This window comes from Anabas testudineus, chromosome 23 (assembly GCF_900324465.2).
Source record: "Anabas testudineus chromosome 23, fAnaTes1.2, whole genome shotgun sequence".
Lineage (NCBI taxonomy): Eukaryota > Metazoa > Chordata > Actinopteri > Anabantiformes > Anabantidae > Anabas > Anabas testudineus.
In genome coordinates, this window is record NC_046631.1 from 2393056 (window position 1) to 2419814 (window position 26759).

The following is a 26759-nucleotide window of genomic DNA, read 5'->3' on the forward strand; positions in this document are numbered from 1 at the left end:
CAGGCTGACAGGGGATTTTGGAATTATTTTTCACATGGCTCTTCTTGGGTTTATCAAGGTGAGAAAGTCAAACGGAGTCAGAGCATTAACACGTTTACACAAGTCAAGGTAGATTAACATAATATTCTAGCTTCCTTGGGGTCTCACCTTAAACCTGGTTAAGGAGAACTACTGAAATCTTCTTTATTGCATTAAATAACTATATAGTAAATACTATAATAAATGCATGTAAGACAAGGTTTTCTGTAGATCTGTGATGCTCAACCTTTTTTGTCCAATTTACCACCATGAGCTCAAGTACACCTGTATCTACACGAGCAGTTATCATCCAAATGTCTTTAATTAAATGCGTATGAAAAGGAATATTTTACACAACACACATTGATAGAGGAGAGCCTACTTTTAGTTATCCCTTTCACTGATCGCTGGCTAAGTTGTTCTCACTTTTGAATGATATCACCTACAGGAGTTCTAGAGAAGCAGGTTGACCAAGACTACAACCTCTGTGGTATGAGCAACCAGATGACATCAATTGAACTGAATCACTCCATTTGGTGTGTGTGTGTGTGTGTGTGTGTGTGTGTGTGTGTGTGTGTGTGTGTGTGTGTGTGTGTGTGTGTGTGTGTGTGTGTGTCTGTGTCTGTGTGATCCAACCTTTTAATGTATACTACACCCTTGCAACTGCACAAGTACCCTACTGCTACATTCAGATTTTCACCCTACATTCAGATTTGGAAATGAATGCTGTATTAACTTCTATAAAATATTCTGAAATGAATTCCACAGTGTAGTGCAAATCAGCATAAAAAAAAAAAAAAAAAAAAGATGTTGTGAATGCGTGTGAACTGCAGCTGCATGTATCTACAGTGTGTGCGCTCTCCTTGGTATGGGTACACCACATGTTGACACACTTCCCCAACAGACACCAGACAGGTGACGCTAGCAAAGAGGACAGTGGTCAAGAAAAATCGCACAAACAGGAACAAATACACCACTAACTCACAGTAAAGTTTACAGGTTGGAAACCCAGGTGGTAAAAAGTAGGCAGCTGTGCTACAGATAGTCTTCACAACCTAAAAACTGCAAGTACAAAGACAGCCTAGAGTCAAAGTGACTGTATGCAAATCATGCTCCATGGCAAACTGCAGTTAATGGATTTTTAATGAGGGTGGACCTCTGCTGGAGAAAGTACACAATACCATGGTGAAATCATAGTGGAAAGTGGGTACATTATGATAAGCTTTTTAAAAGAAACACACCCTTATGTTTAATCTACCTCTAAATACCAGCCAGGGCTTTTTACTGACTGTGTGCACTGCCCCTAGCCCTTCCTATGAAAGGTCATTGGCTTACCGGAGGTGGCATGGTGCTCTCTCAACTCTGCATGGTGCTAGCAGGGGAAAAGGGTGGGGACAGAAAAGAAAAGTACAAGAGGAAGTGTGGAGAGCGTGAGTGAAAAAGTACGTGGGTTTTGATTAAAGTAGGGGAAGGGAAGATGAGCATCCATCGTGTGTTGTTGACCAGATGTTGGCAGTGGTGGGATGTGTGCAGCAGGGTTGGTTGATAGTGGGCAGCGTCAGCAGCAGCAGCAGCAGCAGCATCAGCAGAAGAGGACGCAGCCACACACGACGACAACAAATATTGAAAAAAAAAAAAGAGGAGACAAGAGACAGAACACAAAAGAAAGAAACAGACATTAGTTTAAAACAAAATTATAACGGAGGACTTGACACAAAATTGGCAACAAATCAAGGCAGTCAGGGGAAATGAGGACACAGGACTGGATAACAAGATGAATGAATAGTCATTATCACACAGCACACACAAAGTGTTTTTTTAATTTAAGGTTTTTGCCATGTTACAGGGTCACCTAAGTCCAATTCACAAAGCCAGACACCACTCCCTACAACTGTTCCTGTACACAACAGAGGGCAGACAAACTTAACAGCTGACCAACAAAGTCAACAGGCTACAATTAGGGTTGTTCACCGTGGTGCACAAAATGTCAACACAATGTGGAATTTTCCTAATCTCTGCACCTTGATGAGGACATTTGGCTCTCTACGGGGAACCGCCCAGTTAAGAAAACTCACAATTAACACATGATGGCAGTCCGACCGGCTGCAGGTTATAGCATGGAATACTGACGTCACTATCATACCTGGAACGAGGCACAATCCTCTAATCCTCCCCCAGACGAAACACAACTATGAGCAGTTTAGTGAAGAGAAAGACATAGAAAACAATGCCACTGATTGGATATGGCTCAGTTAATCAGGAAAGGGGAAAATCGCACCATTCTGATTGGTTAGAACCCTGATAGGATAAACAGCACTAATGGCGGGTTGCAACAATAAGGCAAACGGATTAGGAAGCTGTCACTGAACGTCAGAGGTCGATTAACAAGGCTTTGTAGACCGGCATCAACAGAGTGGTTTTCTAATTTAATCTTGGCACAGCTCATTGTCTCGCAGTGGGTAAGCACAGTTACACTTTGGCCACTCCCTGTGGGTTGCAAAACACTGACCTACAGTCACGGGGGCACAGACAGTGGAGTGCGACTGCCAAGTTGGCACAGGGATTCAAACTAACTAATTTCCATTTACACACTCCCAAATCCTAAATAAGTCATCTCTCCTCAGTTATGTTGTTCATTGGTTCAATAGGTGAGGAACTAATGACAAGTTAGTGAAGACGGATTTCTTAACTGCCAAAGAGATATGTAAACCCAGGCTCTTTAGAAAAGGCTCACCTGATGATTGGTGCTGGTTAATTATGCAAATGAATGCACGGGGTGGGAAGGAAACTGATGAAGAGACAAAGAAAGACACTATGAATCTTCTCAAAGTGTGACGATCAAACAATATAGAGTGACAGGGTGCCTGAGAAGAGTGGTACAGTGTAATCAGAGCACTGTTGGATCACTGTGGCAGGCTTATATTAGCATTTGAAAAGATTTCTGGACTATAAATTGACAAGCAGAGGAGGTCTAATCCTGTTGCTGGTAGAGAAAGACTCACAAACGACTTCACCAAGTGAAAATGCAGAAAGTAAGACATATTGCTGCAATACAGGATGGTGAGCAAAGCTGCTTTGTTTGATTAAGGCGAAGTCTGATAATGTGACTCAAAGCAAATAGACTCACAATGACTGTTCACATATTTAGATCCCAAAACAATGTTGTCCACTACGAAAGACAAAACCTAATACATATGTAACTCAAGGCCTGTAATTCAACCTTTTATTTGTTGCAGCAACACTGCAGTGTGACTCAGTCTAATGTGTCAGAGTGGATCACTGCATGCATGTCAGACAACCTTTCCTGGATTTAGTTCAAATGAAAACAGACCAATGTCACTAACACTTTAAGGGGACGGTGTGGCTGACCTGTTCGCCAGGAACTGAAACAGAAAAAGTTGTATTTTAAAGCAAGGTGACATTTTGATCTCAGAGTTAGTGGGTGTTTTGATCTGCCTTTCGAAACCAAAGCCAGCAGCCTGCTGTGTTGATAAGACAGCATACAGGATGGTGGAGGAGATGCTCTGAACTATAACCAAAATATTTCAAGTTCTATTTGAAGCGGAGGGAGTGTCATGGTGGTTGCCAAGCCATCTGTTTTTTGATTTTGAGAGCAGTTGGTTTTGTGGGCAACCTGAGGTAAACCTGCAACATGTTTCCAAAATAAAATATGTGCATTTTTAATAATATTGTATAGTCATTTGTTCTTGTTTTGCTTCTGTTAAAATTTGTTTAAGACCTGGTCAGCTCCTGCAAAAGTTAAGATTGCAAAGAAGTCTTTGTCATCTACAGTGCAGACAATTGTGAAATGATTCAAAAACTGGAAAATATCAACCAAAAGGTGGAAAACACTGTACAATGTCTGTGACCTTTGAGCCCTCTAATTGCATGAGAAACTGCCATGTTACCATGATGAATATACCCACATGAGCTCTTTGGAAAATTGTCTCCTGCTGCAGAAATGCAAAATGAAACTCTTTTATGCAAAGAGAAAACCATACATCAGTTTTGTGCAGATGGAAGATCTTCACTTATATGGTTCTTTTATACCTTACTTACTACCCACAGCTACCTATGGCATAGCTGCCGACCAGCTGGTTCAGCGTCTTGCCCACTCTACCTCCTGAGTCACAGCCGGCACAAAGTAGTTGTGTCTTTGCAGACACAGTTTGTGTGCTTGACTGCACTGTCTGCAGTCAGTCAAAATGTACGGTGCATCAATCTGTGGTATGCTGTTCACTGTATATACATAACCCCCATCCCCAAAGCTTCCAAACGTCTGCAGGAAACACTGCCTCAAACACAGTACACTCTGTCTGCCCCTGAAAAGATGAAGAGTGCTTACGCAGAATAAAATGTCGTGACATATTACATAATATTTAAACATCACTCGCAGCATATTTCTGACCCAGTTTCTTTTTAGTAGCCAGAAAAAACAGAGATAACAAAAGCTTTACCCCTTTTATCAATATCTGAAGGGCACCTTTTGCCATTTATACAGCTTGGAAGCAAAACACTGTGTGGTGTGGTGTAGTCTAAATGACAGTCTCCTATTGAATGGACTGTCCTGTGTATTAAAGCAACAAATAACTGGAAAGAAAAAAGAAATCCTCCAGCTCAGTCAGTGAATATGTTGTTGTGTAGGGCATGAATACACCTGTCATGGAAAAAGACCACAGATTGTAAAACAAATTAAAGGAAAGAGTATGGTAATAAAAGACAAACAGAGTGAGGCAGAATGAGAGCAACATCTTTCTAGGTGCTCCTGCACAGTGGAGTCATTACTGCTAAGTGTTTGTTTAGCTAACACTAACACGGTACATTCTTGGAAATCCAGGGACTGTGTGGCTGCAAAAGTTATCAGTTTACTGGTTTGTTTAGTTTATCAGCTTGTTTATTACATGTACATGTAGGAAAGTGTGAATCGTGTTTTCATAGCTCGCTATGCAATTGCAGGTGGGGGACAGGAAAAGCCTGTCCTAAAAAACATAGTGTTTTTAATAAGGTGCTGTTCCACCACCAGCCTCCAGAACAGCTTCACTGCTAATTGTCAGGTTATATTAAAGCCACACTGAGCAGAACTAGGCACTTTCTGCAAGTACGTTCAACTAGAGCAATGATGAAGTGCTTTTCTAAAACACGTCAGTTTGTGCAGCTTTACTTTGTCTTGCAACCAAGCACAACCTATAAACACAATTTCTACATATTAAACAAAAGAATAAGCTAAAAGACCTTAAAATTCCCTATAACTATTTGTCATTACATTAGTGCATCAATAACTTTTAATAAAAAAGTACATTTCTTTACAATTAATAACATTTTATTTGTGCTAAAGCAACATGGTGATATGAATCTTTAATCTTCAGTGTCAAAGCCACAAAGTACATTTTACCATGTCCTGCATGAATACCTCCCTCAAGTTCAATAGCTTCTAAAAATACAGACCAACATAAAACGTTGTATATTTGTGTTGTTATTGAGGTTGAGCCCTGGGAATGAATAAACAGACACTTCAGTAAGAAAGTCCCCCGCCTACCACACAGTATAATGAAGTTCATCACAGCAGCTGTTGTGAAACTGGATTAATCAGCCATGTTCACACAACCTGACTCTGAGCTCTGTTATTTCTGAAGCTAATGTCTGCTGTATGTATGTGCATATTTATCTGATGTACAGTTCCATGTGCATGATTCCAATTCGTTTTATGGAGAAAACATATTTAATAATATTTCATAGAAATGTTCACAACTAGGGAAGAGAAATATATATAAATTTGCTGTATCATGATGCAAATAAGTTGCATAACGTGTCATCTCGTTATATATTACATAGTCTCTTTGTTGCAATTAATGACAAGACTTTTTGTTCAGCCCGTTCAATTCGTCACAGACGTGAATATTGGTCTGACAATGAGTTTTGAGACCTTGGAATATGTCCAGTAAGTCAAACTTCCACCCCTACATAGTCAGAGTGGGTACGGTATGAAGAAGAACAAGAGAGATGAACAATAAAGTTAGAGCAAGTCCACAGTGAACAAGGCCAAACTTCACTGTCTAAAAGGGTTAGTCTGAAAGAAACAGCCTTGATCGATACAACACCTCCACTTTCCTGCTGATTTTAACTTGCTCTAGAGCTGTAAATTAAATAAATGCCTGAAAAAAATAGTAAATGTTGAGCCTTTAACTTCTTTTTACAGATAAGGGTGTAGAAAGACGGAAAGGAAATTAGAAGCCTTGTATGGCAAGACAGGAAATCCATAAAGAGATAATTCCCAGCCAAGCAACTTCCTACACTAGAGCAAACTGGTGCAACCCCAGTGGAGTCTTGGTTTTCATCCTCTCTCTCCATCCCTAACATTAAATCTAATAATACCCTGTCTGAAGTGAGTAGATAAAAAAACCGATGCATATTAGTATGTGTTAGTATCTACAGTAGTTTGCTCAATCATGCTTTATCTTTTATGAGATAGAAGCAGAGGGGAGTGGAAGGGGACTTCTGCTTAACACTTGACCTCCCACAGACTGCAGATAGAATTGCGATAGTAGCATTTCAGTACATCAGTTTTCAAAACAGGGAGGAGGTGCAAGGAAGCTGGGCGGGTCCACGAGCCTCACACAGAGTTGAGTTTCAGTTTCACCGCTGCAGGGGGGCTTAAGGACAACTTGTTGGAAGTGTAGTAGTAATATTCACAATCTTAAATAGTTGTGACTGAATATGACGATTGGGTGCGACAGTCTTAAGACATCCAAAATTTGAAACTCCCTGGCACCATCTGATATTGGCTAAACAATAAGGAAACTGAAGCACTGGTGAATCACAGCTCAAAGGTATTGAATTGTGATATTCATACAGACTTCTAAAAGCAAATCAGTGTCTTTACAGTCCTCATGCAATACAACTGGAAAAACAACTAAACCAATCAGAGATTGGCACAATTATTATCTCGTACTAGCAACTGCTACTTATAACTGCTTCTGTAACTCTTGTGCCAGGTCCACACTACATGGTGTTTTCATCCGATAAGATATAACAGATTAAACAATTATAAAGTCATAAATTCTTGCTGAAGCCAAGAGATATGACAGCCTACACATTAATACCTAACCTATCACAGCTCATGTCAGTCTTTGTGTTTGGTCGTCTCCACAGTTGCAATACACAATATATGATTATAGTGTCAATTGTTGCATCCAACACCAAGTTTAAGCACCAACACCATATATCTGGAGGGTATGGCTGTTATCAAGCTACTATGGTGGAGTCTGAACCCACCATCAATGACAACAGAACAGTCATCAGTGGGTTGTCACTACATTCCCAGCAACAAACATCCAAGCAAATCTATAATGAGCTTTTAAAACACATTGCGGTGTAATTGGTTTATATACCAGCATTAACATTTGCCTCACATACTAAGTGCAGCAGAAAATGCTGCTTAGATATTATTAGGCATTATTTCAGCAGTGTGTGTAATACAATATGAATGCAATGCATGAATGCAACATTCAATGTTCCATTGTAAGACGCATCAAGTCAGTCCCCAGACTGTAGCAGCTGTTCAGAATGAATCAACACAGGGTTCTGCTAGCACTATCAGTGTGACTACATTCACTTCAGCCAAGCTGCCTGCACACCTGAGGTCCAGTCAAATCTCCTGCAGAGCCTGTTTTGTGGGGGGAAAAAACATTTCTAAAAAACTGCTGTTAAGTAACAGCATTCCAGCAACAGATAATTGGTTAATTTGCACTAATTGAAATGAGCCACTCATACGGTCAAACAATTAGATGGCAATTAAGGATTGTGATTATCATTTTGCTGTTCAGTTTTCCACTAATATATTCAATTACAACATCGAAAAATAAAAGCAGCTTCAGTGTGCCTTTGTTGTAAGCCCCATTGGGACTTAATTGGACGTGACAGCCTTGCATTAAGGAGCTATCATGTTTCTATAATGCACTTGATGCTGCCCATTCCTCCGTTGCAAGCAACCAGAGACAGACCTCCCCTCTCTTTCATTACACTCGATCAGATCCGTGCTTTCAGGGAGCCTGCAGCAGCCCTCGCTGTTTACACACATGCAAGAAGGTCTGTTGAGACAATTCAAGTCTCTCTACCGTACTAAGCAGCATGATGTGTTAGTTGCACAAGGAGCCCTTGAGCAAAGTGTGGCTGTGAGTGTCTTCATTCACTGACAACATACTGTGCAAACAACAAGCTGAAGTGGAAACAACACGGTAGACTACGTAAGTGTGAACAGTAGACAAGGCTAAAGATTGGAATACAAACTTTTTATGGCAACACCACATGAAAACAAATTGTTTGAAATACAATACAAACAAAAATTTTCGCATGCGACTGCACATAGCAGGAAAGACATTTCAACTCAGTCTAATCCGCCCACCTCTGCTTCCCATACTGCCACTTTTGACAGCGCTAAGGTTCACTCACAGAAAAAGAGGAAATGCGTACCATGTGTCAGTCAGTCGAGGAAGGAGATCTCCTTGCTGCTGCCGCTTCTTAGTCAAACTAAACGTGGTATGACAAGCCACTGAGCTCAGCCCCATCTCTCTCCCCCACACACAGACACACACACCAAAACATTGAAGGGAGGAGACAAGGCAGAGAGAAGGAGCATGCAAGAGAATTTGAGCCTCTCTCTGTCTGTCTCTCTCTCTCTGATGAGTGGCCCTTCCTCTTTATTTCTGCTCTTTTTCTTCTTGTCTCCTCACAGCGAGCCCTCGGTTGTTTTCTGTGTCCTATTCTGTAGATTTTGTTACATCACCAGCATTAGCTTACTCTTCCACTGCTTTTATATGGTCTCTGTCATCCATCTATCTAAAATGTTCCTTTCCTCTATCAACTTTTTCCTCTTTAAAACCTTTATCGAGCATTTTAACTGTAGCATATTTGTAAAACAAAAATCCTTTAGGACATAAACCAGCAAAACACTAAACACCCACAAAAACTAGAAAGTAGTCAGTTACTGTAAACTTAAAGACAAACTCAAAATCTTGTGTGCTAGAAAAGCACAAGTCAGAGTTGTGCGTATGCCCTCGAGACAAGCTACTGTACACCACATGGCTCTTTCTCATGTTGTGCACAAATAAACCAGAGCCACAGAGCCAATCTGCCCTCACATCATGGAAAATCACACTAGAGGAGGCCAAATGCACAACACAGCAGCCCTGCAACCCGATAATGTGCCAATGTGCCCAATTTTGCAGGCTTTAATGCCCTCTCCTGTGCTACTGTTTCCATTTACATGCTTAACTTTTTTCCACAAGCCACAGGACAGAGGATTGTTTAAAGTCACAGTAAAGGGTGCAGATGTAAACACGCTGAAGAGTTTGTCGGTGCTGTGGCTGTGATGATCGTTCATCCAAGACATTGGATTGAATTTGATTCTAATCCCGTCCTTCAAAAGTCATGCACAAAGGTGAGTTTCATCAAGAAACATTTAGTCTCCTCAGGCAACAGGAAGCTGAGGTTTGTTTACTTTTTAACATGCTGGCACAACATAGTTGTTGGTACTGTGCAATTACGATGAAGAGGCCGGGTGATGGTAAAGCACAGTGTACAACAGTGACTAGCTGCTTTCAGAAATGATGCAGCATGACAGCAGCCAGCTGTGCTCCTCACCCAATCTATTACCGGGTGTTTGGTTATTTATACGTGGACAGTTACCCTGATTAGAATGGTGTTAATTAGAGCCGTTGTCATGGCAACAGGTCCTTGAAACTAAGCCTGCAAAAAGAGCAGGCTTATTTCCAGGTAGCTCAGTCAGCACTAGTGTTGCACGATTAATTAATTTGCAACTGCAATGTCAGCTTGTGTGATTATATAATTGCAAATGACTGAATGATTTCATAAAATAAATGTACACATACGTGTAAACATGAAACTCTATCCTGTGTTTTGTTGTGTTGGTGACTAGTCAGCATCTGTTTAGGCATACGGCTTGTGTTGACAATTTACCTGTGTCACTAGGTTTAGCATCTTTTCAGACCCCTTCAGCTACCTAACTAGTGATGTAGTAACTTTTTTTCCCCAGATATAAGTGACTTAACTTGATGTGAGTCGCCTTAATTTGTCAGTGATGGTTCTCTACTGTCCTGTGGCTGTCGCTGTCGGAAATCAATTATGTGCCAGACTATTTCCTGGGATCTTTACATCTCTGTGAGCTTGCCAGACAACCATAACAGACTCCAGGGAGTAACAGCACTGGGCCAAGAAATGATCTTGCATCTAAATTTTTATTAAAAGTATTACCTTTTTACCCCCTTTTCTGTGTCAGAGATAACCAGCTGCAAATTTATATAGAAGGGAGTCTGTGTTTATGGCATGTATATGGGTTCTAGTATGTGCTGGTAGAATATGAAATAAATACAACAAAAGGGCTCTGCTCATCAAAAGACTGAATCTGAATCTGACAGTCAAAGACTGTGCACCACTGCACGTGTGCACAAAATGCCATGCTCTGTCCTGATAGACAAAACTGGGGCCAAACTGTTTCCTAATAGGCCTACAAAAGAACAATTGTGATGGAGCAATCTACAGCTAGTCTGCTGAGAGAGTTGAACATGATTCACATCATGGGGTAAAATGTGTCAAGTTATTTTTATCTTCACAGAAAAATGTTTTTCCGCACTGCGCTGTGGTGGTAGTGATAGTAAAACAATTGATGGAGTATGAAAAAAGTAGAATCCAACAAACAAACTGCATTCAGAAATGTAACGATCATTTCTAATGGAACACTGGTCATTTACGTTACACAAGAGCTAAGCTGTGGACAGGAAACTCCAGCTGAGTGCGATTCAGTCTGTGATTCTGACAGTGTTTTCTAAGTACCCATTTACAGTAGTAACCGTGGCAGCAGCACAGAAATTCTATTGGTGTAGTACATTTAGTTTTAAATTATTTTATTTCTTTAAACTGCTTCAATTTGGTCATTCTGATAAAAGCTGAACTGTTTGTGAAAAAAGTTTTAAACAAAATTTGTGACAAAAAAAGTCACAACTTCCAAAACTATACATACAAAAAGGTTCATACACACCCACATCGGTTAAGTGGATAATAATATTCTTAACACACATTTGTGTGCACTTAGATTACATTATGCTTCACGGTATACAAATATACAGGATAGCACCCCTCTGATTTTTTCATGGCACAGAAGTGCTGTTCCTTTGGCTACTTACTGCTCTGTTTGGCCACAAATTGGATGAGACAGCCTGAAACCGTGCTAGACTTCTTAAAGCTAGCTAAGCCAAAAACCTGTGACAGCAAAGACGGTAAACACCACAAACAGAAAATAAACTGCTGAAGTAGTGAGGTCCAAAAACAGTACACAGTGTGAGTGCTGACATTCTTTCCAGCAATTAGACACATTCCTGTTTATTAAGTAGTGAGGCACCTAAAGGAATACCCCCAAAATAAACTCTGACATTACCATGTGATTTTTGATGTTAATGGACAACATGCTGTTGTTCTTTTAGTGCCAAAAGACCTGGTGCAGCTACAAAGGTACCTTAATAATTTGAAAATTTTAACTTATGGACTTAACTAACGTATAGGTTACATATAGTAAACATTTCACCTTTTCTCTTCCCCTAGAGAACTTTGTTCTTAACATTGCAGGTTTATATCAGGGGACTAATGGTCAGGCGTCTCACTCACACGCAGAGAACTAAGGTTATGCACAACCACATTTTTTTAAGTGTCCCTTCTGTGTTTTTCTCCATCTCTACAAAGAAAACAAGAAGGTGTATATTATTCTGTAGTTCCAATAGTATACAATAATCTGTATCATAAAGAAATCATATAAAATTATTACAAAACTTAAACTATCACTACTACTGTATACTTTTATAGGGTTGTTTACAGTGCTGGGTATGACTACCATAGGACAGAATTTGTAGATGTGGAAGTGTAATAGGTGCATCTGTATGACTGTGAGAACATCTGCCGCTGGTCTCCCAGCATACATACAGCTGGCTTTTCGTTCCCACTGTCAATAAATCCACACTCTCCACTAACTTCTCTCAAATCAGCAGCACAACCATCACCATCTCTCAGCTAAAAGACTGATTTTTCTGTCAAGCGAGGGCCGAACAAATCTTGGCAGGAAATTCACCGCTGCACTTAAATCTGTTAAATCCTGAACAGAAAAACCTGAAACTTTCCTCATATCATCTGAAGTTCACTTTGTGACGTGGTAAATTGCTGTGCATTTTATGCCTCTGAGGCAGAGTTAAAGCCATGAAGGATAAGTACACTTTTCCTGTTTACTTTAACCCATTTACTTTAGGGATGAAAATGTGTCTCATCAGCCCAGGCTGTCAGCTCAGTTCTGTCAACAGCACCCAGAATCTGAGCAGTAGTGTAAATAAGCTGATGTAACCTCAGTGTCTCACTCCCTAAGTGCAGCCAATTTTCACCTCTGAACTCCTGCAGCTTATTCCCGTCACATTATGTGGCATTGAAAGCCTGAGAACCAGAGTAGAATGTTTTTCTTTTTTTTAATGGCAGAAACATACTCACAAAGCTAACATGCTGATTTTTAGAATATATAATAGTTACAGGGGTTGCCATCTTAGTTTACAATGTTAACATACTAATGTAATCTAATTGCTATTAAACCTGAAGTACAAATGAGGTCTGAATATATTTAGTATTTGGACATAATCCACAATATTAATGGTTGAATGGGATGAAAGGAATCACCAAATCATCAGAAAACATCACCTGACCATTACATACTGTATGTCTGTATAGCACATTTTGCAAAGATCTAGTAGAAGCAGAGGTATTTCATTGTTTAATTGGAAATTTTGAGCGGCTGGTGAAGCTAAATCTTCTCTGACTCAAATAGATTTTTGTAATAAAGTTTAATTAAGCAGCTGGTTGCTGCCTGTCACACATGAAAAGAGTCAAATAAGGAGTTGCACCATTTGTCGATTTTAATTATCAACATAATTCTGCCTTCCACACCACAAGTGTTGAAAGATGAATTGGTGGGGTAAGGATCTCGGACAGAAATCACGAGCCTACTGGGTGCAAGCCTAATTATGTTGATGGCATGCAGTATAACTACACCAGATGGCAAAGGTTAACTATCTTGTTTTGGAGAAAAGGCAATGACTACATTTTCAAAACCTCTTAAGGGAAAAGAAATAAGCTAATCTCTTTCTCCATCAATATCCTGTGTTGCATTCACACCAGGGAGCTTCCTAGGTCTGTTGGATGCCTTGCTAAAAGGCATTTCAACAGCCACTGAAGATAAAGGTTTTTATCATTTATTTCAGTTGCTGTAATCCCCTCAGTCAGTGGCCTCCTAGTTACAGATCCTCCTCTCTTAACTTTACACTACCTCAGATTCATTGTTTAAGTGTATAATGGTTGTCTCTGTCTTTTCACTGCTGCCTATTCTGAACAGCAGGTCACTAGCACTTTCATTACAGTATGTACAATGCAAATGACAGCAGACTGAATGGTGGTTGTGGGGGATGGCTGCCATAAACCCTCCTGAAGGGTCTCCTGACTGTGAGGATGTCAGAGCGAGGGGAGAAGCCGCAGAAACCTGGCGTGCTTCCCAGAGCCTTTCATCCCACGTTTGGAACCAACCGCTCCACCAATGGGCCCTTTCAGCAAACAGCAGAATATGCCAGCAACACAGTAGGTCCCAGGGTCTAAGTCTCACACCAAACTGGCACTGCCGTCCCTTTTAATATGTGATTGAGTGATAACACACAGTCTGTCTGAAGGAGGATGACTGCTAATTTGCAGGGAGGTACACATTCATTAAATTCAATTCAATCCCCCCAAAAAAAGCATTCAAAAGAAATTGTAAATACTTCAGCGCAGCTTTCAAATCAATTTATGGATAAGCAGTTTAATTATACAGGCACTAAAGTAGGCTCCGGAGAAGGCAGGGTGAGAAATTAGCTTGCACTAATAACAGAGATTGAGCGTTTCTAAGACTCACTCCCACTCTAAGACTCAAAGAAGTAGGAAAGGGCTTTTAGCTCTGCTCCTAAGCAATCCCATTGTGTGTCATTGTGTAAAGACCTGTGGGAGAAATGGCCAAGACAGTTATCATCCTAGTTATCTGTAATTATAATTGCCCTCCTGTTCATTGCAAAACTGGCTACTGAGGATTATGATTAAGGTGAAATGAAAGGGCAAAATGACAATCCTGGGAGAGGGGAACTGGACGTGGCATTTCATGTGTGGCTGTGTAAATGTGAATGTGCACACCGGAACAAATGGCATGTACTACAGTTGAAGCTGAAGCACTGCAGAAGTATCTTATAGTGCAATGCCACTGAAGGTCACTGGATGTGGACTTGACAAAATCCAAATTCCAATTTAGGGGTGGCTAACCCTGGACTTTAAGAACCAGAGCCCTGCTTGCTTTTTAACCATCCCAGCACTTACAGCTTACTATAGGGCTGGGACAAATGGAAAAACAAGCAGTCCCCCAGCTCTAATTCACTGTGTTTACATGCACTCAAGTAACCAGGTAACAATCTGCTTTCTCTAAAAAGCTAACTTCTTAAGTGTCATGTAAATGGGAAACCTGGTTACCATAATCGGGGTAGGGGATTAGAGAAACCCGATTTCCCGAGGTAGATGTCTCCTGGAGAAGCCGATTACTCTGCCATGTAAACTTAACCGTGTTTCTAATTGGCTTTCTGCAAGAGTGCATGTGCATAACAAAGGCTGCTGACACTCACCACTCTACCAGCCGAAATTAATCATTGACTCCAAACCAGACCCTGAGCTGACTTAATGGAAAAGGAGTAATTGTGGTCTTAGTTTGTCCCATTTTGGTCCTCTAATAAGTACACTGGCTATAATTTTGGATGTCATTGCACCATTAGTAAGATCTTAGGGCTCATAGAAAGCGTAGGTCTTTAGGAGGAGGGGGTCATAGGATGGGAGAAGGAGAAGTAGACATCTACAATAAGAAGGTGAGGTAAATTACCATAACAGCCGAATGAGGATCACACATTCTAAATGTCAATATAGTTCACACATCTCATATCACATCTCACATCACAGATGTTAGATTAGATTATCATCTACCTTTAACATTCTTTAGACATTTCTGCATTGCCTGCATTTTGCACCTACACTATACAGGAAGTTGCAAGTATGTTTTGTTTCCCATAACAAAGAACAATAACTGTAAATGGCTACATTCTTTTGCATTTTTTGTGGCCTGTTTCAAAACCATGTCTGTTCCTAGGAAAGAGGACATAAAACAGCACACCCATATATACCATTTGCAGCCAAAGTGACTAGCTGATGTCCTAGAAACAGTTCAGCTACATGCAGAGTCTGCCACAGAGTCTGCTGTGCTGTTTGAATGTATCCTTAATTATTTTCCAATTCCCAGTTTGGAATAGTAGAGTAGACATTTTTGTAGGAAATGAATATATTTATGTATGACTGTACAGACATATGCCAGTGAGATGACTCACCAAAGTTTTCTCGGGCTCCTGCTGAGACTCTAAGGACTCCATGGTCGTGTTAAACCAGTGTCAGGCCAGTCAGCGTTGCTCTAATGACGGCATATCTGTCAGGATGAACAAGCAATGTGTTACCACAAAAGAACAATATCACAGCACAGTGTACAATTTCTTTCACTTGGTAAAATTAAGTTTGTGAAGGTACAATGCGTTCAAAATTTATTTCTCTAGGCTTTGGATTTATTTTGAAAGCATTTATCATTTGGCCTGGAATCACACAGACTTTTTCACAGTCCCCTATAACTCTATGTGGTATGATGCGACTGGACTTTTACAGCATTGTGCCTTCTCATCTCTCGTATTACAGAACAAACAGGCTGAACTGGCTATTTACCATACAGAAGCACAATAAGGTTCCCTTATTTTGTGCCATTGTATACCAATATTGCAGAAGCCTGCTCACCAACCCCCGCTGCCTTTTTTTAAAAAACCCAAACAAAGGTGCCATGGCCTTTTATAAACAGTCTGTTTCTAGTGCAAGCAGAGGATGAAGGACCAGGCAGCCTGTCAGCCTGCTTCCCCAGAGAGTCCTGAAAAATTCATTCTTTCTATCTCTCACTTTTTCTGTCTGCTCTCAGCTTGTTTTCCCTAAAGAAATGTTGGAGCATGACACTGCTTATAATGTTTATCTTTCCAGGGAGCATTCCTTCTGGCTGCCACTTAGCTGCTTCACTGGACCAGACGGAGAGTTACCCAAGGGTACATTGGTGAGCCTATCTATTGCAGGTTACTTTCACAAATATTACTTTCCAAGTATACATTGGATGGGATGTTGCAGAAAAGGTGCAGAGCTTTAACATGTATACAGTTTGTAAGAAAGAATATTACTATTACATATGCACACTGCAGTGGGATAGTGTAATGCAGGTGTACATGGTTGCTAAGCTAGCATAGCTGTCTAAAAATTAATGCAAACAAAATGTAGACATCACCAGCCTCCCAGTCTACCACATTGTGACATGCTGAATATGGATCATCCTGTCAATGATGACAGCACAAGCAGCTCCTAATCAGAAGCTTGCATCTCTAACTTTTAAGCCACCGCTGCCATTCACATCTTCACTAATAGGAATGTTAATAATAAACAATCAGACTTATTCAAATACATTGAGATGTCACAATAGCTCCTGCATGACCCCTGCTGATTGTGCTGCTGCAGTTTTAACAAAATTGTTACAATAATGATAACCGATGATTTTGGACACTACAATAATGAGCATTTTCGTACCGTTTCATCTCTGATACATACGTATATATATCCTTTAAGTTAAAACAAGCCCAGACGAGAGTCACACATTGCATTTGTGTCTGTCTTCCCAAAACCAGCTGTCCCACCCACCCATCTGTTAACCACCTGCTACAAACAGATTCAAACCCCATTACTTACTTGTTAAGTAGTTACTCTACCTGTGCATAACAAAATGCAGCCTTTGCTCCGCTGCCTGCAGCAGTAATACCACTGTCAGCTAAATCCTCAACATTAGTTTATGAATAAGTGGCACCATCTGTTAATTATACTCTATGCTTTCGGGAAGATTATTTTGGTTGAAGCAGCTGCCTTCCAACATGTGGTTGTCCTAAAAATGCTTTCAAGATTATGGCAGGCAGCCACTTACGCTGATTGCTGTGGATATTTTAAGGATATGGAGTGCGGATTGACACTGCAGATCTGAGGGTTGTTTGAAGAAAAACATGCTGCATCATTGAACAGCTATATATTTTTAATATACTGTAATAACACTACACCAAAGGCAGCGAAACTCTAAGGGCAACAGCTCATATAGCCTTACTGTTTGGGGTTTAACAGTTCTGAAACAAGACGAGAGAGAACCTCCCTTCTCAACTCAAGTCTTCTACAAGCCTGTGAAGACGTCCCCATTCTCTCTCCCGTATGTTAATACTGCCTGTTGCCCCAGCTTTCAATACAGTAGCTCAAAATTCATCATCTCTTGCCTTTAAGTGCAGATTTCTTTTTCTTTTTCACATTCTGTTTGGAATAGGGTTAGTGGTCAATCAGCTGCTTTTCTGGTGCATAGCATTCATGGACAGTCTAGCGTGTGGGGCTTTCTTATTTAAAGAGCCCCCAAACCCCAGAAAAACAAAAACCAAAAACCAAGGTATAATCCACAGCTCAAAAATCAAGGTCTGATTATGATGCAAAAGTATTTTAAATACCAACCAATAACAACATAAACAACTCAGTGGTCTTAATGAGGATTTAATGGGCATGAGGTAACAAAAAAGTATGTTAAGTCAACCTTTCCCGATTTTTTTCCCGGTTAAAAAATATTCAAAATACAGACATGATTTTAACCCTGCTTACCTTTAGCCTCACAATTGGAGCACTGAAACTGTGCCATATATGTCTTATGGGGATATAGTAAGGCTGTTTCAAGGTTAAAGTACAAAAGCCAGACGGTAGTAGTGGTAAAAGAAACTGGGATGTGGGGGGGACATCCTGATATTGAGATGGCCAATGAATCCCTTCACTGGTCAATCTATTAATGTAATGCTCCAACAAGCTCTTGGCTATAGCCAGCATGGACATACACACTTCTTCACTTCTCGACTCTGAAGGACCTGTCATGCTGAGACAGATGTTTTTCACTCTCCCAAACCCAGCTTTAGCAATCAGCCCCAGATTCAGTCTGGTGCAGCAGCCACACAGCTGAGGTATGACAATAACAGAGAACGTAATGCCTGCATAGTAGGCCACTCTGTTATATGTATAATAATTTCCAATCGTTTCATCTTTTCTTATGAATACATGAAATATTTCCATTACATTCAGTACCAACATTGTTCATCAGGTTGTACATTTTTCTTTAGGACCACAATCAGTTTAATAAATGTGTGCACAACCTCATCACCCTTGACTGTACTTTATGTTTCATGCTTATTGCTTATTAAGTTAATGCCCAGAAATAGTGAAATGGTAAGCATACCTGCTTAATATTGGTGTTAACTTTTTACTTTTAACTTTTGTTATCATGATGCCATTTTGCTTCACTCCTCCCACTGCTTTACTGTCAATTGACCTGTTCTACACAAGGTGGCATATCACATTCTTTATCAGTCGTAGCGCAGCAGTCTGAGAGCTAAAGGCTATGAATCATTGCCAAAGACAGAGGGCAGACGCAAAGGGAATCCTAAACTTGAGGCTTGGCAGTGGCCCCAAAACAAAGCTGAAAAAATTGGCAGGGGGATTTCTTGTTAGAGCCAAAAAACAGCAGGGAGCATCTGGGGACCCTCAAGGCTTGTATTTTCACCCAAAAATGACAAATCAACAGGATAAACTATGTCAATGAAAAAATACATTGTATATTGGACATGCATTACTGGTTTTCCAGTGATTATTAGATTCTGTTTAGATAGATGACACATTACTTTTTCAAGCAAGACACATGTCAGCGCAGTAATAATTCCTGCATCAGACAATGTTTGAGCTACGATAACATTTTTTAACATCAATATTGTTAAGTAAGTTAATGTTTAGCAGACAGGACAAACAGATACCAAGCCCTTTTCTCTAAGTGCGGCATATTTTGAGAGACAAGGTCCGTGATGCCTAAGGGTTGGTTTTAGGAGGCTTAACCAGTGCAACCAGAAGATTCTGTTATAAATTAACACACAAAGTTGCTTCAACTAAATACCAACTCCTCTGAAAGGTCATTTAAGCTATGTCCTTCTGGATCTCAAATATCAACTATTACATAGACTATCAAAGCAGATCCATGCTTGGATTGCTTGTCATTATTTTTCTATCTGCTGCAGTGTATAGTATGATTATGGCAGTTATAGATTAACAGTTGAGCTCTGCTTAATGACAGGCAAGGACAGCAATCATTTCAGGCTCCTAAGCTGATTGTAGTGATGTTTCTGCTCACTCTTGAAAGGGAGGCAGCTCTCTGGTAGTCCGACAAGCTGATCTATGAGTCCTATGACTGCTGTTATGGCTGAGAGTTTCAAAGATGATTACCAGTGGGGTAAGAGACATAAAGAGCTAATGACTTAACTACCAAGCATAAACTTGGATTTTATGGGTTAAGAGCACTGACATCTATTAGCAAATGCAATTATTTATTTAAGTACAACCAAATAAACCTATACTACTCTATATGTTTGTGACCTCATGCACATGCCAACCTCAGACTTTTTTTTAAAATGACTGATTGACTGACTTGGGGGTGAACTTGTTGAACAAGGAAGCAGAGCAAGACTAACCACATACAGTACGCACCATGCCTCAAGGTGAGCAGCTGTAAAGTATAACTTTAGAGTCATAGTAGATTTGTGAGGCTCAACTTAATGACACTAATCCTTTGAGCTAAATGCTAACATCAGCTCACTAGTATGCATATAATGACAATGCTGATAATATGCTGACATTTCCTATTTAACACTAAACCACTAAAGCTAATGGGAATAACATTAGGTATTTTTACTGTACATAAACCCATTTTGAGCTGATGATGGTTCTAATTTTCAGGGAAATAAAAGTTAAGATTACTTCATCCTCAGTGGACCGCGGATGTTTTAGAGAATATACACTAACTGGATCCAGTTTCATCACATCACTGGTGCCTCACTTCTTGTAGAAGGCACAAGTCTGTGCAAATTTGCAGCTTTCTGCACAACTCCATTGGTTGGTGGCAAAGGGTTAGGGTTATAAAAGCAATGGTTGAACACAAAAGTAGATCCCAGTTGAATGGATCACTATGCCACTGTAAGCTCATTCACACAAATAAATGCACATATAAGTATGAAATACACTTATCATGAGCAGCTTGTCAGGAATAAGGTGGTCAAACTATGTTTTTAGAAATGCTCTCTGTGGAAATAAAAACAAGACAAGATAGAGTTTATAGGGGAAACCTAAGTCGCTTCATCCAATGTAATCTTCTACATGTCCCAGTTTGGAGCTGTGCTTCGGGGGAGACATCTTTAAACAGAACTAATCCATGTGGGTCAGGGAGTGAAGAATATTAATCAACATGGAGCAGAGGCAGAGGATTGCCCTGCTAGATCTCAGAGAACCCAGCACCGCTTCAGCAGAATAAAAGTCACTTTTCATTCCCCTGACAAGTACAGAAATGTATGTCAGTGAAATGAGATAACGTACGTTTAGAGATACTAAGGCACAAACACAGACAGGGGGATTGTTTTCAGTGTAACGAGACTATGACGGACAGAACCACTACATATGATTCTGTGGCTTTGAAAAAAAAGTAGTCGTTCAGATCGCTGGCAGATTTTCCTGTAACACAGATTAAATCTCCATTACATAACCAATTTCTGTCCTTTCAAAATTAGATAAGATGGAAGCATCCTGGAGTTTGGACTGGAGAGGGTACATATACCAGTATATATACCAATAAAAATGAAATTACATGAAAACTTTCTGTGTAAAGCAAATTGACTCATTCAATTTGGCTTAGTTGATCAGAAATTATTTAAAGTTTTGTGTGAAAATACTCTAACAGGAAAAACTAATTGCCCCGAACTATAGCTGCAAAGGTGATATATCTTGGCATAGCTTCTAGCAAAGGGTTAACACTCAGCCCACTGAAGAAACATACAGTGTAGATTCTGTTTTAAAGCAAAGCCAAATAATATCAGCCACTGGTATCACAGCACTAACACAGAGTGACAGAAGCCTAAACATGTACTTATGTAACTTAAATCCAGGTAATTTCTATTTTGTCTCATCTAATTGCTGAATAGTGCACCACTCCAATGAAACTGAGTTTACTGTATATTCATTATTCATTGTGACAGAGATGTGCTGACATGTCTTTGCAAGATTTCTGTTACTGAAAGTTAGGAGCCTTCTCAGGAGATTATTCAAACAGCTCATGTTGACCAATCACAGTTCTCGCTGCTCTCACACCATATCACCGCTGCCCTGATGTGCTATTACATTTCAGAGGAGGAACAAATCAGTCACAATGTAGCTATGGTGGAGCCTACACCATATAGCATGGACACACCCGAGACTAGGGTAAGACACTCGGAGACCAGATAGTATACACTTAACTGCCAGATATTTCTAATCTTTCGCAGCTTGAAAGGAGCACACTCCTGATGACTCAGTGGAGTATGGGCAACAAACTAAGTGACTGGTCGCTAACGACTGAGGAAGTTCTGGAAGTAGTCAACCCTGCAATTCCAGAGTGTGTCAACTGTACTGCTTGTCAACCTCGGTTGTGACTTCATCAGTTGCCAATGTCAGTCTCAAATATCCAATATGCTAAAGCAGCTTCAAGAGAACAAATGGTAGAAACTGGGTCTAACGACTGACATTTTTAAATAGCACACACTGATTGCACTGGCTGAGAAAGACTGGAACACACCCTGGTGCAACAAATACAAAACATCTCACAGATGACAGGTGACTATTTTCAGCTGCAATGTGCTGTTAAGCAGATTTCCAGCAGTGGAATGGTGTATGGGGGACTGAGTCAAAATAATCTACAACGTGTATCTTCATGGTAATAAAGGAACATGTCACCCAGTCCAGGGGTGTGGCTCACTCATGTGGTAAATGTAACATATTCATTTGACAAGACCTGTCGTTTCATATTTATTGCCCTAAATGGTACTTTCCTGTTTCTAGATGTCTTGAGTACAGATTATACTTAACAGTAGTTGTTACAATATGTGCTGCCACACTTTGTGCCATTATTTGCTAATCAGCAGACAGAAACTGCATATAGGATCATCTCATGATGCTTGCATGTACGCTGGCTTCCGTGCCCTTGACACATTATAACATCTGACACAACAGCTTATCCAGATGGAGCACTGCACCTAGACATTCTAAAGACAAGACCATTATGAAAGTAAACGTGATAATATTTAAAGTGTCATCAATGATTTCTCAGATAAAATAGTGTCTCTATGGTGCTTTAATATCATCTCATAGAAAAAATGAGAAAAATATTCCACTTTAATTTACAAGAATGGCATGTGGAATGTGTCACCTTGCAAAATCAAAGCTGTATTACACTTTCAAATGCACCAAGGTGACTCAGCGCTCACTGACATCCACTTATCTGATCTATCAGAGTGAAATGTGGACAGGAATACTGATGATGAGCAGGGGGATGAGAAGGTCGGAACTTCTGGTGGTGTCAAGGAGACTGTGGTGACCTCTAAATGTTGAATCCCTCCACAGGAGAAACACTGCGGCTGCTCGGCTGTTTAACTCACACTGATGGACAGCACAAAACGCTGCTACCACAGAGACAGGGAAATCAGAGAGACAACAGAGCCACAGCTCCACTACAGAGCTGCACACTGAAAATGTGTGTGACGCACGCAGCCTCAGTTGAATAATATGTGTCTGTGTGTGTGATACCGCTTGCATAACAGAAAACGGAGAGAAGATGTGAGGCTGAGATGCGGAGACATTCAACCTAGAGATGAATTAATTTATATTCCACATTTGAAAGGATGTGTTGACATCACGAGGAAATAAGGAGTGCAAAGGTCACAGCGGTAGGCTAATAGTATATACTTGTGACCTGTGAATGACCTTTAAAGAAAGCGCTTGTGGGTAAAAATGGGGAGCTGAAAGATAGGCTTACAGACGTTATCTCTACATGGTCAAACCTTTCAGAGGCTGTGCGAATATGATTCACCTTCTCATCTCAGCTTTGGTTTTCGACAGCTACCAGCAGTCTAACACCAGACACATTCTGGTGTTTGGGCAGCCAGTCGGGTATCAGAAAACTGTCGAGCTGTTGTGTGACGTGAACTCAACGTATTAGCATCTGTTACACTTACGGAGCCTTCCTACACACATACAAAATGTGAAAATAAGCAATAGAGGCTCCCGGGGGTTTGCTGTGCGTGCCCAGATCAAGCAAAGGTAAACGGACACACAGAAATGCAGAAAGATGGAAGGCGGCAGACCATAGCAGCATGCACGTGTGGAAGATATAGAGGGGAGTGAATGAAAGACCTACCTCACGCAGCTGAAGCAGCAGAAAGCTCCATTACGTTCACAACACAGCCTCTGAGAGAGAAAAAGAGAGAGAGAGGGAGGGAGAGAGACATAGAGATGACATCACCATATTTTTCTCCCTCCTCGTCTCAATTGTAGGCTAGTGCTGCAGGGCTGCTGGTGTCAGTGGCAATATGGAGCAATATGGTCTCTACATAAGCTTCCTCTGCTGCTCCACACTGATGTGACCTCATTCCCTTGAGTCTACAACCCCTCAGAAACCCACACTACTAAAAAACACTAGAAATTCCAAAATGATGAATGATAATTTTTCGGAGCGGGTGTTAACGACTCCTTCAAATGACATCATCTGTACAGACAAACTCTCAAAATGTCTTTACATTCATGGGTGTATGCCAAACAACTAAACTGCTAATTGCTCATTCAGAATACTGTATCATTAATGTCACCAATTAGCCAAAGTGTGCACAAATATAGGTGAGAACACTGACACTCTACATCAAATTCAACTGCATCATTACAGTAGATGGAGTAGAGCCTATTTTGAAAAGGCTTTTGTGCATATGTAGTTTTTTTATTTTGACTAGACACAGATAAGATGCATTGCTAGTATAAATTATATACATACATATAGAATTTATATGTAACAAATATTCAAAATCATCATTCAAATCAATCCACTTTTTTTTTTATTCTGTAAAATGATAACTCAAAATATCAAATGAAATCCTATTGTTTCTACATAAATCAATAAACCATACTACTGTGGTGCATTAGAGCAGGGACACAGCAGTATAATCGTGGTCTGACCCTGTCCCAGTAGTTGCTAGTGATCCTGCGAAATAGCAGTTGAAGCATATTTTTGACACTAGGATGAAACAAAGTTGCACTTAAGAGTCCTGCAGGAACATGATATACACGAGGAAAAGCAACTAATTTGTTGTTATATTTTTATACCAAAGATATAAACCAACCATCGACATTTGGATCGTTTTAAGATAGCATTTAATGAAGCAGGAAGCCAGTGAACTCAGGAGGAAGTCTATTCAGATGACAACAAAATACATCAGGTCAAGAAGCTTTATGGCTAGTTTTCTCCAAAGCACCTTACATCATTCTTTGTGCATTAACTATTTTTAGTAAGTGCATTTCCTAACCCTTTCTGAGTTGTTACCCAGCGGCAAAGATGTTTTTGATTGTTTAATGAATGTTCATAATTGAATGAGAGCGCCTCATTCACCTAAAACCTTTATTGGTTTGTGTGTTCTTTCCCTGAAGGGGAAAATAGTGATGTTTCTTGCAGCTGAAAAAGCAAGTTCTGCTTTTTCCATCATTTATCAGGGCAGGGATTGAATCTTCTGGGTCCAGGTCCACTTCTCCAATCTTATTTCAGGAATAAAAGCTCATAAAACTAAGAGCATTTATAACTGCAACATTTTGTTTACACTTGATCCCTGGTGCTGACGTCTGAAGGGACAGAGAGCAAGTTTGTCACTATCGGCTTTTCTTTCCTCTCCTCCATCAAAACATGAACTGTTCAAGGAAAAAAAAAAACATGAATGGTTTGCAGACAAAGAAGAGACAAGACTCACTGGTCCAAATGCATCTAACGAATAAACTGTGCTATTTGTCCTGCTAGCAACTCTGCTGCAATAATGAGCTGTTGAGTTTGCCAGTAGACTGTTTCCCCCACTATTTAACAAATAAAATGGTGTACAATTGTAAACAACTTGTGGGTGTGATTAGGAAACCAACAGGAAATTAGCCAGCACTCTAAATGACCTATTTAGAGTTTTTTCCAAGAAAGCATCGCCAAATTAATTGTTTGGTTCCAGCTTCTCCCATGTGTTTATTCGCAAGTTTCTTTAAAGTTTGGCCTGATGGCCAAACAAAATGAGACATCTGATGGGTTAGAAGAAGAAATTGCATATAGCTTTTGGAATGTATGAGCATTAACACCATTTTAACACTGTATAGGCCAAACAAATTATTTAAATAATAAAAAAATAAGCAACAGATTTAATTTTTCTGTACATGTAACACTTTAAGTTGTGCTTGAGGTTAAGCTGAGCTGGAGGGCAGAACACAGCCAAAGGCTTCATTCTCTAACAGCATCTATCAGTTAAAAAGCTCTCCTCCAAATAACTCCACAAACAACTACAATTATTGGCTCAAATCCTTATTCAAAGATTCTGTGAATCCTGTCCAACCTGAAGAGAAGGTGGAAAGATGGACCCACACAGATAACCTATCTACAGAATAATAAATCAGGAGCTAAAGGAATTTTGAGAAAATGCTGAACTCATGATAAGAACTGCAAAAGGCAAAAAAGAAAGATAAAAGGAAAAGAGCTAATCTCCAAAGAAATGTTTTTTATTCATGTCCTGCTAAGAAAATTCATGTTTTGATGGACATAAAGATAAAGAAACTTTATTAACTTGTACTGGGGCTCTCTTGACTTTTTATTGTAGCACTTCACATGAATCAGTATTCTATTATGACTGCTTGTAACACTCAGGATATTGGAGATAGATCAGAGGTAAGTGACTAGTAGTCATTCAGTTTCCTCCTTCCCGCTTATCTGCCATAATTGTTTCCAAACATTTGTCTTAAATTATGTACAAAGATCTGCAAGTTCAGAGATGCAATAACCTGAGTTAAAAATCAGTGTGAATAATGACTAAGTGTGTGAGTTTGCGTCATAGCCACTTTGTTCTTCCTGTCAGGGCTGAGTTCAGCTTGAAGGGATTATTACAGCCAGACCTGTGGTGATTTATGCCAAAAGTACAGAGGCTGAAATGTATACCTGTCAAAAGCTAAAATCTGATATGCTTTTGTTGACAATAATGCTGCTGCTAATCTGTGCGTATTCACCAGTGCACTTGCGTACAGATGCAGAGATCGGCATCCTATATTATTCTGGCCAAGATGCATATGTGAAATTTTCATCGTCTGAAACTGCAACACACACGTGCACAGTCTTGTGTCACAGTTCTGGAAAAGAGAATGACAAAAATCCCACTTCTGTTGCAGTAGAGTCTCCCATGTTGACTATAATTTGTCTTTGTACAAAGGCTTCGATTAAGAGAGTATCACTGTATTCAGCACAATGTGAGCTCCAGCGCACTACATTCAAGTATAGTAGTAATTTGGGAAATTGTTGCACATCCACAAGCTACAAAAGCCCCACTGTATTACCAACATACATATTTTTCCTCATTAGGTTAATCTTCAGGACT

The 26759-nt window shown here is 40.0% G+C and overlaps 1 protein-coding gene across 8 annotated transcripts in view; it reads right to left on the reverse strand.

Moving 5' to 3' along the window:
* The window catches only part of osbpl8 (oxysterol binding protein-like 8), a 61850-nt gene that overhangs the window by 28920 nt on the left and 6171 nt on the right, over positions 1–26759 (reverse strand). For 2 of the 8 annotated variants that reach the window (XM_026361735.1, XM_026361731.1), the window contains exons 2-4: positions 23522–23571; positions 15504–15598; positions 1354–1390 (exon numbers count right to left, since the gene is read on the reverse strand). In XM_026361735.1, coding sequence (XP_026217520.1) covers positions 1354–1390; positions 15504–15545 — 79 coding nt within the window. In that variant the 5' untranslated portion in view covers positions 15546–15598; positions 23522–23571. Of the gene's footprint in view, positions 1–1353; positions 1391–2752; positions 2773–8487; positions 8627–15503; positions 15599–20328; positions 20350–23521; positions 23572–26759 lie in introns of those variants that run through there. The other 6 variants (XM_026361732.1, XM_026361733.1, XM_026361734.1 and 3 more) reach the window with 6 other exon arrangements.